General features: G+C 36.8%; 1 protein-coding gene across 4 annotated transcripts in view; it reads right to left on the bottom strand.

The window, feature by feature from the left end:
* Positions 1 to 14,955: 14,955 nt before the first annotated feature.
* NUCB2 (nucleobindin 2) overlaps positions 14,956 to 21,566 on the bottom strand; it is a 44,302-nt gene continuing 37,691 nt past the window's right edge. For 2 of the 4 annotated variants that reach the window (XM_065881782.1, XM_065881784.1), the window contains 2 exons: positions 15,878 to 16,048; positions 15,503 to 15,592 (listed from right to left, as the gene is read on the bottom strand). In XM_065881782.1, coding sequence (XP_065737854.1) covers positions 15,503 to 15,592; positions 15,878 to 16,048 — 261 coding nt within the window. Of the gene's footprint in view, positions 15,080 to 15,502; positions 15,593 to 15,877; positions 16,049 to 21,566 lie in introns of those variants that run through there. The other 2 variants (XM_065881783.1, XM_065881781.1) reach the window with 2 other exon arrangements.

The following is a 21,566-nucleotide window of genomic DNA, read 5'->3' as shown; positions in this document are numbered from 1 at the left end:
TATTGGCACAGTGAATTTTGAGTTAGTGGTACTGCCAGTAACTAAACAAATATTTACATTCTCCCTTATCTGCAGAACAAGCTCACTGTGGCCATATGACCAAGTTCTGACCCAATTAATATAAATGGAAGTCTTTTGTGTGCTTTCTGGGAAATGTCTTTAAAGGGAGGGATATGCTCTTTACCCTTTCCTCCATCTGCTGGCAGGAATGCAGATGTAATAGCTAGAGCATCAGCAAACATATTGGACCATAGTGTAAAAGTCACACATTGGGGACAATAGGACAGCAAAATAGAGGGGTGCTGGGTCCCTGATGATTTGGGAAACTTCCCTACCAGCCCTAGAATGACACCTCTGAGCTTGCAGAACATAAGAAACAAAGTCAATAAGCCATTCTTATTTGAGGTGTTCTTATTTTCAGCAAAACTTAATCCTAATCACTACAAATGGTAAAAGAAATGGAGCTACTTTTGCTTGGAGTAGACTGGGGCTTTAAGACTTATTATCAGTTTTTAAATCTCTGAAAAGCTAACACATAAGTATATGCGTAGACATGTTGTATGTTTTTGAAGGCAGAAAGAAGGTTCCTATGTAGAATTTATGGACAGACAGATTTGAACTCAGCGTAAGTGTCTCTAATAAAGGAATGGCCTTTTTTTTTTTTTTTTTGCCGTACGCGGGCCTCTTACGGCTGTGGCCTCTCCCGTTGCGGAGCACAGGCTCCGAACGCGCAGGCTCAGCGGCCATCGCTCACGGGCCCAGCTGCTCCGCGGCATGTGGAATCTTCCCGGACCGGGGCACGAACCCGTGTCCCCTGCATCAGCAGGCGGACTCTCAACCACTGCGCCACCAGGGAAGCCCAGGAATGGCCATTTTAAGTCATCCCACAGGCAACCATTCACTGAACTCTGCCAGGTACGGCCTGAACGTAATGGATTCAGGTGAATAAAGCACAGTCCTTAGCTTCACAAAGCTCATCTAGACCGGTGCTGCTCAAAGTAGCTGTGACAAAGGACCTTTTAAAAGAAAATATCCAACCCATTGGGGACTGATATTTTATAAAATACAACAAAAATGAATTCTTAGAAAAAGGAAATCAAGACATAAAAATATAAGCTCCCATTTTTATTATAAAACAGACATAAAATAATTTTCAAAGGCATAACTAATTTCAGTTTCTATGTTGACCCCTCATTGTTGGGTGGCACTGGTGTATAGACCAGCACCAGTCACAGAACATACTTTGAGAAACACTGATCTAGACAAATGCAAGTTGAGGGCCATTCAATAACTGGCCTGTACTTTTCAAAAATATCAACGTCATGAAAGACAAAGAAAGGCTGAAGAGCTATTTCAGCTTAAGGGAAATAAAAGAGACATGACAAGTAAATGCAAAGCTTGATTCTGGATTAAATCCTAGATGACAAAAAAAAGAAATTACTATGAAGGACAGTATTCAGACAACTGGTGAAATCTGAATATGGACCAGATGTTATAATAGATCAATAGTATTAGAATGTCAACTGAAAAAAAACATATAACCTAAGAGTTGAGAATTATGTGTTGGTTTTTTTTCTGCGGTACGCGGGCCTCTCACTGCTGTGGCCTCTCCCGGAGCACAGGCTCCGGACGCGCAGGCCCAGCTGCCATGGCCCACGGGCCCAGCCGCTCCGCGGCACGTGGGATCCTCCCGGACCGGGGCACGAACCCCTGTCCCCTGCATCGGCAGGCGGACTCTCAACCACTGCGCCACCAGGGAAGCCCGAGAATTATGTTTTATTCAGTGGACTTACTGAGGACTGAAGCCCGGGAGACAGCCTCTCAGATAGCTCCAAGGGGCTGTTCCAGAGAGGTAAGGGAGGAACCAGGATATACTGTATAGGAGTTTTTGTGAAAAAAACAAAAACAAGAAAAACAAGTCGTCAGAACATTAAAAGATTACCGTTAATTAAAGAAAACCAGACATCTCAGGTTAATGAATTTAGCACTTTTCTATGTATGGGAAGATGCAAGAATCTGGGCTCACTGAAATCATGCCTTTGATATGCACTTCAGCTCTCTAAGGACTAGTATCCTGTTTATCTCCATCCTGAGTTCTCCTCAGGGTGCACTCTTGTGGGCAGCTATGGTGGCTGATGGCTTGAGGATAGCAACATCCTTTCTTTATTGAAATGGCAGACCACATCCTTTGTCCATAGTAACAATGTTAAATTTCCTGAATTTGATAAGAGGATAATTTTTATAAGACGGTTATTATAAAAGAATGTCCTTGTTCTTAGGAGATGCTCACTCACATATTTACAGTAAGGGATCACAATGTCTGAAACTTCAGTAAAAAAAAAAAACTTTTTTACTGAAATGCTTCAGTAAGAAAACTGAATTATACATAGAGAAAGCTTGAAGGCAAATGTGGCAAGCTGCTAAGAACTGATATATCTAGGGGAAGGGCATACTAGAATTACCCGTACAATTGTTGCAACCTTTTTGGATAGGCTTGATAATTTTTTGTCAGAGTTAACAAACACACACACGTACACACAACTAAATGCAATGTGAGATCCTGGATTTGTTCTTAGCCTAGAAAAAGTGTATTAGTGGGATAATTGGCAAAATTTGCAGATTAGTTAGTAAAATTGTATTAATGTTGATTTCCTGATTTTAATAACTTTGTAAGATGTTATCACTTGGGGAAGCTAGGTGAAGGGCTTATGGGAATTCTTTGTACTATTTCTGCATGCTTTTTGCAAATCTGAAATGCTTTCAAATAGAAAAGTTAGGAAATTTTAGTTAGTAAAGTTAGTAAAAGCTCACAGTCTAGAACTTTTAGAGTTTTTTCTCCAGACACTAGGAGGAAAAAAAAATCATATAGTTGGAGAATGACAGAGCCAGGGTCCTAACACCCAGCCCCCAGCACTTTCCACTATCCCATTATCATGGATTCTTTGTCACTGTGATATCTTGCTATTAAAAGGTTCTTGAATTTAAGTGGAAATGCTTCCTACACATTACAAACACTGGTGTGTGCGTGCATGTAACTGAAGTGACATTTAAATGCTTACAGAGCCTTCATAACATCAGTCAGGTTTCCTCCCCAGCATAGATTCTCTAATGTTGGTTTTCCACATGATCTACCAGCAGTTCCCAAACCTGTCTGCATATTAGAATCACCCGAAGATCTTTTAAAAATTTCATAGCCCAGACTGCACTCCAGAAGAATGAAATCACAATCTCTGGAGGTGGGACACAGGAATCAGTATTTTTTGAAGCTCTTAGGTGATTCCAATATTGGAGACAAGCCTGGTAACTACTGTGATTTCCACTTCAGTCCTATCACTGGAAGCAGGGCTGGATAAAAGTCTACTAGGAAATGCTGGAGAAGAGGTCCCTTCCAGGTAAATGATCTCTAAGACCCTGAGGCTCTATGACTCTGCAATGTTAGTGTTTCTTGTTTGTTTGTTTGTTTTAAGAAATGATAAATCACTTCATTTGAATTTAACATCTTAAATTATATTATAAGAGTATGGCATTATTTAGGCAGAGTTACATTTTCTAATGTTTCTATGAATAGATGAAGCACTTTGAATAGTGGAAATATATTTCCCTGTATAAAAGTTGCCTCATTATGTTTATTCTCAAGTATTTTTGTTAGCTTATTTCACCTCCAAAGTAAACACTCCATAGATAATTTAGTTATGGCTATTGTGCTGTTTGGCATTTTTTTAAACTGAGGTAAAAGAAAAAGGCTCAGCCATGTTACATTTACATACATGCATATAAGCATTTATCATGATAGCTGGAAACACACGCACAAAAGAAATGTTTTTGCTCAATATCTAGTGTAGAAAATAAATATGCTAGTGATACTATTAAAATAACAATGTAGGATATGTACAAATTACAAATTTTAATATTCTAGCCAAAATGTGCAACATTAGTGTTTTTCAAACAATTCATTCTTTCAACATTGTCAAATTTGTCTTTTTCCCCAGAAAATTACAACAAATATTACATATTTTTCTGATTTTACATTTAATATAATTAAATATAAACCTATACAAATGATGACTAGAATAATATTTTCCAACAAATATTGCACTGGAAGAATTCTTACAACATATAGTCAAAAGACAAATTCAAATATAACAAAGTTGAGCTTCCCTGGTGGCCCAGTGGTTAAGAATCTGTCTGCCAATGCAGGGGACATGGGTTCGAGCCCTGGTCCGGGAAGATCCCACATGCCACAGAGCAACTAAGCCCATGCACCACAACTACTGAGCCTGTGCTCTAGAGCCCATGAGCCACAACTACTGAGCCTGCGAGCCACAACTACTGAGCCCACGTGCCACAACTACGGAAGCCTGCATGCCTAGAGCCTGTGCTCCGTAACAAGAGAAGCCACTGCAACGTGCACTGCAATGAAGAGTAGCCCCCGCTCACCACAACTAGAGAAAGCCTGCGTGCAGCAACAAAGACCCAATGCAGCCAAAAGTAAAAATAAAATAAATTTATTAAAAAAAATAACAAAGTCGTATAAACTCTGTCTTCCTAATTATCAAATTGAAATCTAATTATTTATTTGTAGTTTTAAAAATAGTCCAAAGTATCTAAATAAGCCAAAAAGAATTAAACTGAGGATACTTAAAACTAATAAAATTTCTTTCCAAAGTTTAAAATCAACAGAACATGTCTGGCCACATATTTATAAACACTTACTTTTTTAATTCATTTAAATTGAAAACTTTTCAAAATCCCCCAGAATTAGTAATAACAAATAAAAGATATTTAAAATTCTGACCTTAGGGCTTCCCTGGTGGTGCAGTGGTTAAGAGTCCACCTGCCAATGTAGGGGATGCGGGTTCGAGCCCTGGTCCAGGAGGATCCCACATGCCTCAGAGCAACTAAGCCCATGCGCCACAGCTACTGAGCCTGCGCTCTAGAGCCTGCGAGCCACAACTACTGAGCCCGTGTGCCACAACTCCTGAAGCCTGTGCACCTGAAGCCCATGCTCCGCAACAAGAGAAGCCACCGCAATAAGAAGCCGGCACACTGCAACGAAGAGTAGCCCCAGCTCGCCGCAACTAGAGAAAGCCCGCCCTCAGCAACGAAGACCCAATGTAGCCAAAAATAAATTAATTAATTAATAAAAAAAATTCTGACAAAATAGGATATATAAACCATCATTATGAAATGGTTTTTAAAACAATAAATATTGATAAAATATGGATTATACAACACAGGTTTCCTTCATGAGAAAGAAAAGCAATAATGAAAAAATGTTTTTATGTTTTAATTTCAGAAGACAATTTTTTTCAAAAAACACAGGATAAATAATGGTCTTCCCTTCAGACCTGTTTTAGGCACAAGCTTACATATAAACACATATTCCTTCCAAAAATATGATCTTTCAATTAGAAAGATCATATTAGAAAGATACATAAATTGGTACACAGACGGATACTTTGAAAGTTGCAAGGGCTTAGAACTTTCATTTGCTAATAGATCCTGGACTAACTGCTTCAGAGAAAGAAACACCTTCAGCAGGATGGGGGCTCCTTCCTCCCCCTTGGCTACAGTACTTCAGCCTCCAGGGCTCTTCCATTCTTAGGTCCTTAAACTAGATAGAGAGGGGCAGACCAAACTACCTGGAAGTCACCAGAAATATTCCAAATGAATGAAACAGTCACTCTGAGCATTAACTGGCTTCAAATTGTTGTCCTTAAAATAAAAGATTTAGCCTCTATTTTATCTTTTATATAAACCTTTTGGAAATTAATCCTGTTTTAATAAAATCACCTCTAAATCTTAATTAGTAACAGACGTCCTTAGAGAAAAGATTATTATTTGGGATTGTGAGGGAAGAGGAGAATTCATTTGAAAGTCTGGATAATAAGCCCCATGAAGCTGGTGGCTATGAAACCTTAAGACCTCTAACAATGGTGCTACAACATTCTACATCCCTCGAAACTCTTCAATGATTAAGGAGGTGCATTAGAAATACAATAGTGGAAAAGTCAATACAACAGTAGAAAAATGGGAGAGTACTTAGAGAGGAACTTAACTAAAACTCAGATCATCCAGGCAAAAGTGATGATGAAACAATAAAATATGCTACTTCTCTTCTAATCAGAGATTGCCAAATTCATGTCCTGGTCTTTCTGTTCCAAAAAATACTTATTTTCCTTTATTAACAACTGTAAGATGGAGAATAGTCTGTTGGGATGCACAAAGTATTTTTAAATACTATTATTATTTAAGGAGGGTATAAAAAAGCTAAAGAATTGGACAACGGACATTCACCACAATCTGGACGCTTTTGCTCTGTAAGCTGTTTCACTCTGTTAAAGGGAAGGAGTCAGGAAATCTCTATTCATGAGTCAGAAACTTTTTTCAGGGTTAGAAGCACTCTCCACCGTGCTCAGAAACCACTCTAGCAAGGACTGCCTTCTTGCCTAACAAGCTCTAGAAAACCTGACTTTTCTGCAGACATAGTTTTCTTTTCCCCAAGATCAACCTTGACTCTGAATGAAACATACTAGAAATATCAGAGAGTGAAAACACATACACATCAAAGGAAACAAGAAATGAATACAGGATTAGAACTGAGATTTGGTCAGGAAAAAGTTAAAATACAAATTCTAATACACATTACTCAATGCTGTAGAACAAGAAGGAATCACTACACAAAGATATAGGAGTTTTAAATTGTTGTGTTTGAGGAAAATGCTTCAATACTACCATAAAAATGTTTAAAACATTAAGGGGCATGGCAAATATGTCTCAAAAAAGAAATAATCTATAATACATCACTACTCTAATAAGGACATATTTATGAAGTAGCAACACCAAGAAAAAAAAGGATAAAGTTCAAAAGTAAAGCAAACTCAAATCACTTTGACAAGTGAAGAGTAATAGTGGACAGCAAAATAGGTAAAGTCACATGGTACAAAACAAATATAGAATGGCATAAGCCGTACATGTGTTACTTACTCCATACACAGGGAATCTAAAGTGAGGGTGAGGATTTAATTAAATGACACATATTTTCATATCACTAAAAAGGAGATGTTAAATGGACTAAAATTAAAAAATAACATTTTAATACAATGATTCATGGGAGATGGCAAACAGAGCTAGTAGATGGAATTTTATTTTTTCCTCCCTTATTTTTAAAACACTCAGACAAGTTATAACTTTAAAATCATTATTCATTAAAAAATTTCATGGAGTAGCAAAATTATGAGAATTGTAAAATGAAATTTTTTTTTTTTTTTTTTTGCGGTACGCAGGCCTCTCACTGTTGTGGCCTCTCCCGTTGCAGAGCACAGGCTCCAGACACGCAGGCCCAGCGGCCACGGCCCACGGGCCCAGCCGCTCCGCGGCATGTGGGATCCTCCCGGACCGGGGCACGAACCTGTGTCCCCTGCATCAGCAGGCAGACTCTCAACTACTGCGCCACCAGGGAAGCCCTAAAATGAAATATTTTAACACTTTAACTGCAAGATATATATTCATAATCCTGGACAGTCTTAGAAAACATACTTATTACTAAGGATAAAACAAAAGGAGAAAAAAAAAAAAGGAGCAGGAATTCCCTGGCAGTCCAGTGGTTAGGACTCGGTGCTTTCACTGCCATGGGCCTGGATTTGATCCCTGGTGGGTGAACTAAGATCCCACAAGCTGTGTGGTGTGGCCAAAAAAAAAAGAGGTAAGAAAATTTGCACAGCAAAAGTCATATCTATTGCTTACAATAGATTGTAAACAAATTATAATCAAAACTAGTTAAAAAATTGTTAAAAAACAAAACAAAACAACTTGTTAACAGGCAGGTAGAGCTTGGAAGGCAACTGGAAGGGTGAGCCTATAAGTAAAAATACACTGTCAAGGGCTGCCTGACAACCAAGATGGTACATGGCATTCGTCATTAAGAACATGACTAATATCAATTAAAATATAAACTAAATTTGTGAAAACTGTAGATATCTGTAAACGTGAAATGTAAATTTTTTTCTACATAACTCTATAGGCAATATTTGGAAAAATCCCTGAATTTCTGAAATTAAATAAAAGGTTTTATTGGTTTTGTTTTGCTTTGCTTTTATCTCAATAAACAGTTTGGTAGTGCTGGTAACCATAAATCCAAATTTTTCAATTTGGTGTCTTCACCACTTGCTGCTACTGCTTGTTCTGGCTCAGTTCTTGAATTTTTTTAAGCAAAGTTACTAATGCGTAACTAACTACTCAGCCATAAAAAAGAACAAAATAATGCCATATGCAGCAACATGGATGGACCTAGAGATTGTCACACTAAGTGAAGTAAGTCAGAGAGAGAAAGGCAAATATATGATTATCACTTATATGTGGGATCTAAAAAAAGGGTACAAATGAACTTATCTACAAAACAGAAATATTTACAGATATAGAAAACAAACTATGGTTATCGGGGGTAAGTGGGGGGAGGGATAAATTGGGAGATTGGGATTGACATATACACACCACTATATATAAAATAGATAACTAAGAAGGACCTACTGTATAGCACAGGGAACTCCACTCGGTACTCTGTAATGGCCTATATGGGAAAAGAATCTAAAAATGAGTGGATATATGTATATGTATATAACTGATTCACTTTGCTGTACACCTGAAACTAACAAAACACTGTAAGTCAACTATACTCCAATAAAAATTTTTTTTAAAATGAAATAAATAAATAAATAAATTATAGCACTATTGAAGTAGGAAATAGATGGGCCCCTGGGCTGGACAGCTGGTGTTTTATCAAATGGAGCAAAACTGAAGTTTTGTCCTCAGCCAGACAAGAATGATGCCCTTCTCCCTTCCTCCATTGATATGGAGGGAATGAACTAGCAGTGGGGAATTTGTTGCAGCAAAAATAGAAATGAGGGAATTCCCTGGTGGTTAAGGATCTGCCTGCCAATGGGGGGGGACACGGATTTAAGCCCTGGTCTGGGAAGATACCACATGCCGCAGAGCAACTAAGCCCGTGCACCACAACTACTGAGCCTGCACTCTAGAGCCCGTGAGCCACAACTACTGAGCCCATGTGCCATAACTACTGAAGCCCACGTGCCTAGAGCCTGTGCTCTGCAAAAAGAGAAGCCACTGCAATGACAAGCCCGCACACTGCAACGAAGGTAGCCCCCACTCGCCACAATTAGAGAAAGCCTGCATGCAGCAACAAAGACCCAATGCAGCCAAGATAAATAAATAAATTTACAAAAACAAAATAGAAATGAGACTTTTCTTTTCTGATAAACAAGGAAAATAAGGAAACAATGAACAGGCTGGGGAAACAACATAAACAGGCCTGAAAGAGTTAAGCAGTCTTGGTTATTCTTTAGCTGTTACTACTAACAAACACTTGTAGCTAGACCTGTCCTTCACAAAGCTGATTACTCTTGATTCCATATGAATTACCCTTTGCACCTAGCATTTCTTCTCCCGACACTCCCTTGTAGCACTCTTCATTTCAAAAAGAACATCATGGGCTGATAACTTCAGGGCCATCAGACCCGGTTGCTGAGCTGCCTGATGCCAGCTTTGGCCATGAATTTCCAGAAGAAAAGAAATGCAAGACCTTAATTACTTTGAGCCTTATCACCTACCCCAGACTTCAAGCCCCAGGCTATATAACCTTTCCTTATTCCCCAGGGAAGGGGGGGCACAGTTCTGGAGGCACTAGCCTGCTGTGTTTTCCCCTTTGTCAGGCAAAGATTAAGGCCATTTTTCTTGTTTCTCCAAAACGCTGTCTCCGTATTTCTTTCTGGCATTGGTGCACAGACAGCCAAGATTTTTGGCATCACTATTTATAGTAGTCAAGCAACCTAGATGTCCATTAACAGATGAATGGATAAAGAAGATGTGGTATACACACACACACACACACACACACACACACACACACACACACACTCACACACACACACACACTACAATGGAATATTAGTCATAAAAAAGAATGAAATATTGCCATTTGCAGCAACATGGATGGACCTAGATATTATCATACTAAGTGAAACAAGTCAGAGAAAATATTATATGATATCACTTATATGTGAAATCTAAAAGATAATACAAATAAATTTATTCACGAAACAGAAACAGACTCACAGACATAGAAAACAAACATGGTTATCAAAGGGAAAAGGGGGGTAGAGGGATAAACTAGGAATATGGGATTAAAAGATACAATAATATGTACAAAATAGATAAACAGCAAGGATTTACTGTATAGCACAGGGAACAATATTCAATATCTTATAATCTATAATGAAAAAGAATCTGAAAAGTATATATACACATATAAATATATATGAATCACTTTACTGTACACTAACATAATATTGTTAATTAACTATAGTTCAATATGAAATTTTAAAAACTGAAAAAAGTCACCTATTAGATCTAAATTGTTGGATTTTAATTAATTAATTGATTAATTAACTAATTAAAACATGGGTAGGGAAAGACTGAAATCCTGCTAATGATACTGTGTTAAAAAAAACAAAAAGCAAGGAAAAGATCCAATTTCCTTCAAATCTCATACCTTGAAAACAAGCTGTAATTAGAGTCTTCCATTGTATCACCTATAGGAACTCTGCATTTTACCTAATACACCTTAGTTTCTCAATTCCAACAAAAAACAAATGAATTATTCAAGTATCAAGTTGAGACACCAGTGGTTAAGGGTAAAGATGATCTTCTCTAGCAGCTCTTTCAGGCGACAAAAATCTTGCATGAAAATGATGAAGGTCATCATCTAACTCTGCCTCTTTATCAATTTCTTCTCGATTTATTGCACAGCTATAAAACAAAAATTAAACTTTAGGCACTAACCAGAACTAGACTTGTCAATATTTCTCCCTAAAGGAAATACATTTCTTACCCCCTCTTTTATTAGCAAGACTATCTTAAAAGTCACATTATCACAAATATTAAAATTTCCTTTATATTTTTCCTCATGGGAAAAACAGATTTGCATTTAGGCTTATGGTAATACAAATCTGTTCAATTAGCATGAAAAAAATGCCATTGTAAACAAATCTTGGTTAAAAAAAAAAAAGTAGAGCCATATTTCAAAGGATTTTTTACCACTGCTTCTAAATTGCAGTTTCCTTTAGTGAGAGTCAAATATTCTAAAGGACCACTGTCTTTTAAAATATAATTTTAATTATATATATCTAAGTATACTATAAAATGTACATGCTTCATGAAAATTCATATGTGAAACAAAGTTCCAAATTACTTATATATACCACTAAGTCAACTAAACCAAAGACTTCTTAATATCTAAGAATATGAAGAAGAATGGGATAAATCAAACACAGGATGAATACTTTCTAACAGCTGGAAAAAATACTATTAGCAACTCTTTAAGAAACAATCTTTACTCATAAATGCCCAATACTCATAAAAACTGGGATTCCTTATGCCCATAAATAATCTTAGGCCAACAATTCTTTTTTTAATAATATAAATTAATAATTTGCTGGAAACTGTGAGGTATGTCTACATTAATATCTGTCCGTTATCTACTCATGCCAAAAGAGCATTTTAAAAAATTTCTCTAAGTTCTCCTCCAATTACTATTTTTTTACTTGAATATATTTGACATATACCACTGTGTAAATTTAAGGTGCAAGATGTGTTACTTTGATATATTTAATATATTATAATATGACTGCTGTTGTATTGATATTTGTCACATTTCATAAAAGTACAATATTATTGTCTCCAATTACTTTCTGATTTGACCCTAGTCCACCATCTAAAAAAATTTATCCTAGGTGAATCCCTGTCTTATCACAATACCGCTTACAGATAGAGTCATCAACAAAAGGATATCCCAGATCATTTAAAAATATTTGCTACAATTTAAACAACAGAGATAGGAATTCTTCTCTGTCTCTAAAGAAACATAGCATTACTCTCCTGAGTGATTTCTGTGGGTTTTTTTAAGCTACATATAAGCAGAACTTTTCTAGATTGCTCTATTTAATTTTGGGATCCATGATTTAAGGAAAAAAATCTCAAGTGTTTGGAGGCGTATGCAATGATTATTTTAAAATTTGTAAAATGAGAACTAAGAGTTTTAAAAATTATTAATGTTAAAAGAAACAATGTAAATTTTTGAGGTATTACAGTGGATTTGTTCACTCAACAGCTTTAAACATGCATTCGTGTACTACAGGGGTAGGAAATTAAATATTATTTCCCAACCTCCCTTGCAGCTAGGGTTCCAGATATGATTGGTCCAAACAATCAGATGTACTCACTTGAAACTTTTACTCAGAACTGAATTACATGGGGAGAGAAGCAGGACATGAAATATCCATTTTTGCTGACACAAAGCAAGGCAGAGGTGGTGTGGTTCTGGAGCTGGCAACTTCATGACTTCCTAATTTGGCAGGTGGCTTCCTGATTTAGCAGGCAGCTTCTTGATTGTTCCAAAAGCAGCAGCTTCTTTGGCAGCCCAGTCTCATGACGCAGTTCCTAGAAGCTCAGCCTAAGTTCTGTTCTTTCAGCCTTCCCAAAGATTCTGTGAGCTATCTATCTATACTGCTCCCCCCACATCAATCCCATTCTGTTTAGTACCTGAAGACGATTCTATTACTTACAATGAAGAATCTTAACCTATACAGAATTTGGTAGCTAGAAGTAAGGTGCAGCAAGTAAAAGGATCTGAAAAAATGGAATTGGCTTAGTTAAGAAGGTAGGGTTTGGGGCAGTGATACTTCATGCCAACTGAGGTTAAGGTATCAGAGAAAATGGTGGTAGAATTTCAGAATGCTAGCATGTGTGGGCTGCGCCTTGCCTCTTTCAGAAAAGTCCTACAGGAGAGATGCGGCTCGGGCTAAGGTAAGCAAGTCTGCAGAGATAGAAGGCAATATAGCTTTGCCGAGAGAACTGCTCTCTATCTACCAAATAAATTGATAAAGTCCCAAATCTGGAGCCCTGAAGAATTGAAAAAGGTCACCTACTGTACTACCGTACTCCAAACTGAAACAGTTATAAGTAAAGGTTCTGAGGAAGCTGCTAAAGCTTTCACAAACTTTCCAAGAACCTTCCCTTAAGAATTTTCTGCCAAATAATGGGAGTCATCCTAAGGAAAAAGATCAGATTAAGACTGCTGTTATCCCATCCAAGCCTATAGTTTAAAACAATCCCAAGTGGGTACCATTCATTTAAGACTCAACGGGAGAAAAGAACACAGAGGCCAGCAAGTAAAAGATGAGGTTCTTTGTTAAATATGTCTTGGCAAGATCTTTGTGGTTTCTCGTGGTAATAATTGAAGAAAACAGACCAGAAACGTACAACCTTTGAGGGAACTGTTTTGCCAAAAAGCAACACAAAACAAAAACAAATAAAAACCCTAAACCTGGCCTGAAAGAGCCTGTAACTATCTGAAACAATCCCAAGGCCCCAAACCCACAATAACAGGAAGTGAAGTGTGAAGACTGTCCAGCCTTCGAGAAGAGGACACTTCCCAATGCCCACTTGCGTCCTTGAAGGTTAATGGGCAATAAAACCATCCTAGAGGGTAATGCCAAGGGCCTCTGAGGACATTAGACAAGGGAGTTCCTCCCAGAAAGGTGAAGCAGGGGTTGCCTAATAGAAAAACCAAAGAATATATTTATGGACAGAGCAGAGAGACCTTGCTATTTTTGCCAAGCAGTATTTTTTAAATTGTTATGGAAAGATGACTGCTGTTTCCTGTTTTCCCCCTTTCTAAAAGGTTGATTTTACTGCAGTTATCCTGTATCTATCCCATTATGCATATGGTTCTCAGGGGGCAGACATGTTGCTTTTTAGTTTGCAGATGACCAGAACATAAAAAAACCACATCCTAACCTGATGGAAGGGACTATACTCAGATGTCATGGGCTTTGAACTACATGCAATAAAAGATTGGGTTTGGTGGTTTCCTTTTGAGGTGGGGGAAGTGAGCATTTTCTGTTTCAGAAGAATGTACATAGATATTTAAGTAACCAAAAGGCTGTTTAAATTAAAGCTGTAAGTTGCCTACCAAACATTCCCTCTTCCCTTCTTAAAGGGAATCCTTCCTAAAAGAATCCTAACTTTTAGCCTGTCCCATTGCCACATGGATTTCTCAGCTTCCCTAGCAGCTAGATGGCCATGTGACACAGCTCTGGCCAATGAGATGTAAATTCAAATGCTATGTGGTTCTCTGGGAAAACTGCATCAAGGAAGCTGGTTCAACTGGGGGACATTCCTTTTGTTGCCCTTCCCCACTGCCTCCAAGAGCCATCTTGGACCCTGAGAATGAAATAACTCAAGAATAAAAACTATGCACTGGGGAGAGCAGAGGAGAAAGATAGGAACCTGTACATCACCTACTTCCAGATTTCTTCTATGTAAAAGGCAAAGGTTCTTATTCAGTTTAAACCACCATTATCTTTCGGTTTTCTGTTATATGTAGCAAAACCTGATCTTGAATGATAGAGTATAAAGCAAAAATGTAAATGAAAAATGAACTTAAGTCGTAGCAAGAGCTGTTTGGTAGAATTTCTAGCAGTTAAGATTGCTGAAAAGTAGGAAAAAGTTACCAACACACACTGGGGAATACTATGGTCTTCTCAGGAGAAGAATTATTAATATCAAAGAGCTTTTATTGAGAGAGGGGATGATAAGCACCCATAAAAGAGTATTTACCTTTATGAATAAGAGAAAACAATTTATTTTAAAGGCAGTGGGTGGCGCTTTCTCACTTAAATAGGTACTAATAGTTTCATTAAATTATGGCATAAAGCCACTTAATTAAATCACTAAAGGAGAACAAAGGAAAAAGAAAAGAGGTATGAAAATGAGAGCAGGTATTGAGTTTGTTTCCTTCCTGGTTCTGGTAGACTTCAATCCTTAAACATCTGTGTCCAAAAAACAAAAAAATACGTTCTCATTTAAAAAGTATCTTCCTTTATTCCATATATGCTTTAAAATATTTACTGAGCAGAGGAAAAGGAAGGGAGGTAAAAAGATGACACACATGATGATGTAACAATTTTATTCTAAGTTCTGGTGGACTTTGGACTTTAAATGCCTGTTCAAAAAAAAAAAAAAAAGCCCTCATTTTAAAGGTATCTTCCTTTATTCTGAATATTCTTTTATACTTAGATATACTGAGTATTTGCTTTTTAACTATGTTTAGTTAATCACTGATTACAATTAAAAAACATATTCTGTGATAGTATCAATAACTGATTAGGAAGAATTATGAATAATACTGAAAAAAATCATTTCACCATGCACATGGCTATCAAATTATATAGCTTTTGAAATGTACTGATATATACAAATTTGAGAGGCTTTTTCATTTTCCTGTAACACAAATTGCTCTATTTCCACAAATAAACAGAAAATAGCACAAATATTAATGATTTAAATTATATTTGTAATAAATGTGAATTTCTATTTATTCAATTTTTTAATTTCCTCAAACAAACAAACAAACAAATAAACAAAATTACATACGTGGCTGGATCTTTGATTCTCCACCAGGCACTGATGGGGAAATTTCTTGTTGTAATTTTTTTTGTTCCATCTGCTGTAAAACCTAGTGAATGGAAAAAGAATGCCTTAAAAGTAAGCGTTATTTGATTTTCTCTGATATGTATGACCATTGACAATGCACAACAAACTGAAAATTGTTTTCCAAAATGGGATATTCACGTTCTATAATTTAGATTAATATTCAACAAGGAAGTTTAAAAAAATGCAGTTTAAAAAATACTAAAATTTAAAATATGACAGCTAATTGAAATATATTACAAAAACACAGGCTTGTAGCAAAGCCCCTAAAATCCTTTTTAATGCCACAAGCCTTTTTACAAAATATCACCTGATGGTATTCCAGCTTCTGAGCCTCAAGTTGGTCATGCTGACGTTGTAGCTCTTCTTTTTGTTTCTGAAGCTCATCTGCCTTTTTCTTAAGTTCAGTTTCTTGTATGGAGATAAGATTTTCATATTCCTTCAGTTCTTCCTCTGTGAAGAACTGTTGTTGATCCAATGTCTAAAAGACAAAAAAATGAGAAAAGAAAAACCTTAGAAAGAAAACAAAAAGGTCTGATTCAGCTTTAAAATTCTATGCTTAGCAAAGTACAAAAGAATATCTATAGTATTATATCTTTTGGGTAAGAAAGAAGGGGAAATAAGAATATATACACTTGCACTTATTTGGGCAAAAGATATAACAAGAAGGAAAATCCGGAAACTAATAAGATTGGTTACCTACAGAGTAAGGGGAGAACTGGGTGGAAAGGACAAAGACAATGTGGGAAAAAAAATCACACTCCTTTGAATATGCCTTTTTTTGCACAGATTTGATTGTTGGAAATATATCAATGTTTCACATACTCAAAGAAAAAAAGAAAATAAATAAAAATCCACAAGGACAGAAAACCTTTCCAAATTGAATACAAATAGAAACAAATAATACTTTTATTTTAAGTGAATAAAACAATCCACAGAAGGGGGAAGGAGAAAAGAACTAACCCAAGAAACTTTTTTTTTTTTTGCGGTACGCGGGCCTCTCACTGCGTGGCCTCTCCCGCTGCGGAGCACAGGCTCCGTCCGGACGCGCAGGCTCAGCGGCCACGGCTCACGGGCCCAGCCGCTCCGCGGCACGCGGGATCCTCCCAGACCGGGGCACGAACCCGTGTCCCTTGCATCGGCAGGCGGACTCTCAACCACTGCGCCACCAGGGAATCCCCCCAAGAAACTTTTGATCATAGCATTTGGACTATATGCCCTTAGGCTAAAACAACAAAAAAAAACTGTAAAAAATATTAAAGTCTGGCTTTGCAGAGGCATCGATTAGCAATTCTGAAACTCTTCGTACATCTTAGGATTGAACAAATAAATACAATATTATTGTGGAAAATGAGAGCCAGGCTTTGTATGAAATATGGAAAGAGAAAAAGAATGTATTGCAAGTAGAAGCGTTAGATTGAAATTTAAGGAGATACCAGCGTGAACTCATGAGTTTTAATACATCTTGATAGCTAAAATATAAAAATGAATATAAATGTGTATACGTGTCTATATACATATGTGCATGCATGCGTATATATATATATATATATATATATATACACACATACACATACTATAAATATATATTATGTATATATATATATTTTTTAATTCCTCAACTCTGTTACTTGATAAGGCCTAGAAGCAATGGCACTCCAGTAGCAAGGAGCAAATCCAGTGTCCAGATCCTGGACTGTAATATTGATCTCCACTAAAAGGAACCAGTGCTCCTCAGAAAAATGTCTGATTCCAGAGGTAGGGCAGAGAAAGAACAAGATGAGCCTTGGACACCTTATTACGCTAAAAAGTAAGGAAGTCCTCAAAGAATGATAGGGACATGCCTGAAGGACACAAAAGCCAGCTGAGGAAACTCCTACTAGCCAAATCAGGGACAATTTGAGCATTGAAAACAAATGACAGTAAGAATTCAAGTTTACTGAATAAAATAAGAAGCCAAGAGTCTACATTGATATAAACAACTAGAGAAGGGGGAAGGAACAGCTACAGTGGAAAGTCAAGGGAATATTGACTTTTTCCACCTACAGCGGAAAGCCAGCTAAGGAATGACGATTAGAAAATCACCATTTGTCAACAGTCACAGTAACAATTTATTCTGGCTAGATTCATCAATGCATGCTAAACCCCGTAGATAATGAGTCTCAAAGTATATCCTCAAAGACAATACCTTTTTAAAAAGTAGAGCAATCTCATTTTTTATTGGTGGAAATGTAAATTGGTACAATTCTTCTGAAAAGCACTTTTACAAAGTATATCAACAACCTTAAAAATATTCCCTTGGTCCTGGTAATGCTACATTGAGAATTTATCTTAGAAAATAACCCTGAACACATAAAAACTTTATATAAAAATGTGTTTATAGCAGCACTATCTTTTTAAATAACAATAAAAGACTGGAAACAACCTATATGTCTAACCCTCAGAAAACAGTTAAGCACCTCCATAGTTATTAAAACAATGCTTACAAATAGTATTTGGAAATACTTTTGATATGATGTTGAGTGATTTTTTTTTTTAAGCTGACTTCTGATTCTAGCAGTATGGTGGGATAGACAAGATACTTTTCAAATTACAAAAGGTAAAATAGTAATCTTACAGTGGGAAAACCTGGTAGACACCACCTTAACCACATAAGCAAAGTTAACGTTGCCAGTTATGGAAATAATCAGCAGGATATGATTCTTGATACGATGCACTTGGCATCACTTCAGTGATATTCCTATCAAAAGTAGGAATCATAAGGAAACACCAGACAAATTCAAAATGAGGGACATTCTACAAAATAACTGGTCTGTAATTTTTAGAAATATCAATGCTATGAGATACAAAGACTCAGGAACTGTTTCAGATTAAAGTAGACTAGAAAGACATTACAACTAAATCCAATGCATGAGCTTGGATTTTCTTTTGCTATAAAGACCAATACAGGAAAAATTGACAAAAATCTCAATAAAATCTAGAGATTAGAGAATAGTATTGTGTGTGTAGCATTGATAATCTTATTGTGATTATGTAAGATAAATCTTTGTTTGCAAAAATTACACTCAAGTATTTAAGGTTAAAGCAGCATCGTGTGCAACTTACTCTCAAAAATAATTATAGATGTTATATATAAATACACACACACAGATTAAAAATAGAGAAAGAGAGAAAAGGAGGGAGAAAGCAAATGTAGTAAAATGGGAAATCTGGGTGAAAGGTATTCAGGAATTCCTTGTTCATACTTGCAACTTTTTTGTAAATCTGAAATTATGCTGAAGTGAAAAAGATATATAATTATTTATTGATCCAGTTCACCAGAAGCACTCAAGGGAATTCATGTTCAAACAATCTTAGCATTCTTTTTCTTCACCAATGTCCAGAAATAGTTCAAATGTTAGACAAAAACTTACAACAAAAAAGAAGCTGATTTCTTTAACCTCAAACTAAGATGACCAATTGTCCCAATTTGTCCAGGATTGTCCAGGTTGTAACACTGAAAAGTTCCACATCCTAGGAAACTCCACAGTCTGGGTAAACTAGGACAGTTGGCCACCCTATCTCAAACTAATTAAAAAGGTAATATTTTTATTTTATATAGGAAAGGACAATGTTCTTTTTTTTTTTAACATCTTTATTGGAGTATAATTGCTTTACAATGGTGTGTTAGTTTCTGCTTTATAACAAAGTGAATCAGCAATACATATACATATATCCCCATATCTCCTCCCTCTTGTGTCTCTCTACCACCCTCCCTATCCCACCCCTCTAGGTGGACACAAAGCACCGAGCTGAACTCCCTGTGCTATGCGGCTGCTTCCCACTAGCTATCTATTTTACATTTGGTAGTGTATATATGTCTACGTCACTCTCTCACTTCGTCCCACCTTACCCTTCCCCCACCCCCGTGTCCTCAAGTCCATTCTCTACGTCTGTGTCTTTATTCCTGTCCTGCCCCTGGGTACTTCAGAACCATATTTTTTTTTTTAGATTCCACATATGTGTGTTAGCATACGGTATATGTTTTTCTCTTTCTTAGTTCACTCTGTATGACAGACTCTAGGTCCATCCACCTCACTACAAATAACTCAATTTCGTTTCCTTTTATGGCTGAGTAATATTCCATTGTATATATGTGCCACATCTTATTTATCCATTCATTTGTCAATAGACACTTAGGTTGCTTCCATGTCCTGGCTGTTGTAAATAGAGCTGAAAAGAATATTGGGGTACATGACTCTTTTTGAATTATGGTTTTCTCAGGGTATATGTCTAGTAGTGGGATTGCTGGGTCTTATGGTATTTCTATTTTTAGCTTTTGAAGGAACCTCCATACTGTTCTCCAAAGTGGCTGTATCAATTTACATTCCCACCAACAGTGCAAGAAGGTTCCCTTTTCTCCACACCCACTCCAGCATTTACTGTTTGTAAATTTTTTGATGATGGCCATTCTGACTGGTGTGAGGTGATACCTCATTATAGTTTTGATTTGCATTTCTCTAATGATTAGTGATGTTGAGCATCCTTTCATGTGTTTGTTGGCAATCTGTATATCTTCTTTGGAGAAATGTCTATTTAGGTCTTCTGTCCATGTTTGGATTGGGTTGTTTGTTTTTTTGATATTGAGCTGCATGAGCTGCTTGTAAATTTTGGAGATTAATCCTTTGTCAGTTGCTTCATTTGCAAATATTTTCTCCCATTCTGAGGGCTGTCTTTCGTCTTGTTTATGGTTTCCTTTGCTGTGAAAAAGCTTTTAATTTTCATTTAGGTCCCATTTATTTTTGTTTTTATTTCCATTTCTCTAGGAGGTGGGTCAAAAAGGATCTTGCTGTGATTTATGTCATAGAGTGTTCTGCCTATGTTTTCCTCTAAGAGTTTATAGTACCTGGCCTTACATTTAGGTCTCTAATCCATTTTGAGTTTATTTTTGTGTATGGTGTTAGGGAATATTCTAATGTCATTCTTTTTTTTTTTTTTTTTTCTGCAGTACACGGGCCTCTCACTGTTGTGGCCTCTCCCCTTGCGGAGCACAGGCCCCAGATGCGCAGGCTCAGCGGCCATGGCTCACGGGCCCAGCCGCTCCACGGCATGCGGGATCCTCCTGGACCGGGGCATGTTGGCTGTGGGTTTGTAATATAAGGCCATTATTATGTTGAGGTAAGTTCCCTCTCTGCTTACTTTCTGGAGGGTTTTTATCATAAATGGGTGCTGAATTTTGTCAAAAGCTTTTTCTGCAACTATTGAGATGATCATATGGTTTATCTCCTTCAAGTTGTTAATATATTTTATCAAATTTATTGATTTGCATATATTGAAGAATCCTTGTATTCTGGGAATAAGCCCCACTTGATCATGGTGTATGATCCTTTTAATTTGCTGTTGCGTTCTGTTTGCTAGTATTTTGTTGAGGATTTTTGCATTATGTTCATCAGTGATATTGGCCTGTAGTTTTCTTTCTTTGTGACATCTTTGTCTGGTTTTGGTATCAGGGTGATGGTGGCCTCGTAGAATGAGTTTGGGAGTGTTCCTCCCTCTGCTATATTTTGGAAGAGTTTGAGAAGGATAGGTGTTAGCTCTTCTCTAAATGTTTGATAGAATTTGCCTGTGAAGCCATCTGGTCTTGGGCTTTTGTTTGTTGGAAGATTTTTAATCACAGCCTCAATTTCAGTGCTTGTGATTGGACTGTTTATATTTTCTATCTTCCTGGTTCAGTCTCGGAAGGTTGTGTTGTTCTAAGAATTTGTCCATTTCTTCCAGGTTGTCCATTTTATTGGCATATAATTTCTTATAGTAATCTCTCATGATCCTTTCTATTTCTGCAGTGTCAGTTGTTACTTCTCCTTTTTCATTTCTAATTCTATTGATTTGAGTCTTCTCCCTTTTTTTCTTGATGAGTCTGGCTAATGGTTTATCAATTTTGTTTATCTTCTCAAAGAACCAGCTTTTAGTTTTCTTGATCTTTCCTACTGTTTCCTTCATTTCTTTTTCATTTATTTCTG

The sequence above is a fragment of the Phocoena phocoena genome, chromosome 8 (assembly GCF_963924675.1).
Source record: "Phocoena phocoena chromosome 8, mPhoPho1.1, whole genome shotgun sequence".
Classification (NCBI taxonomy): Eukaryota; Metazoa; Chordata; class Mammalia; order Artiodactyla; family Phocoenidae; genus Phocoena; species Phocoena phocoena.
This window is presented reverse-complemented; position numbering and strand designations above follow the sequence as displayed.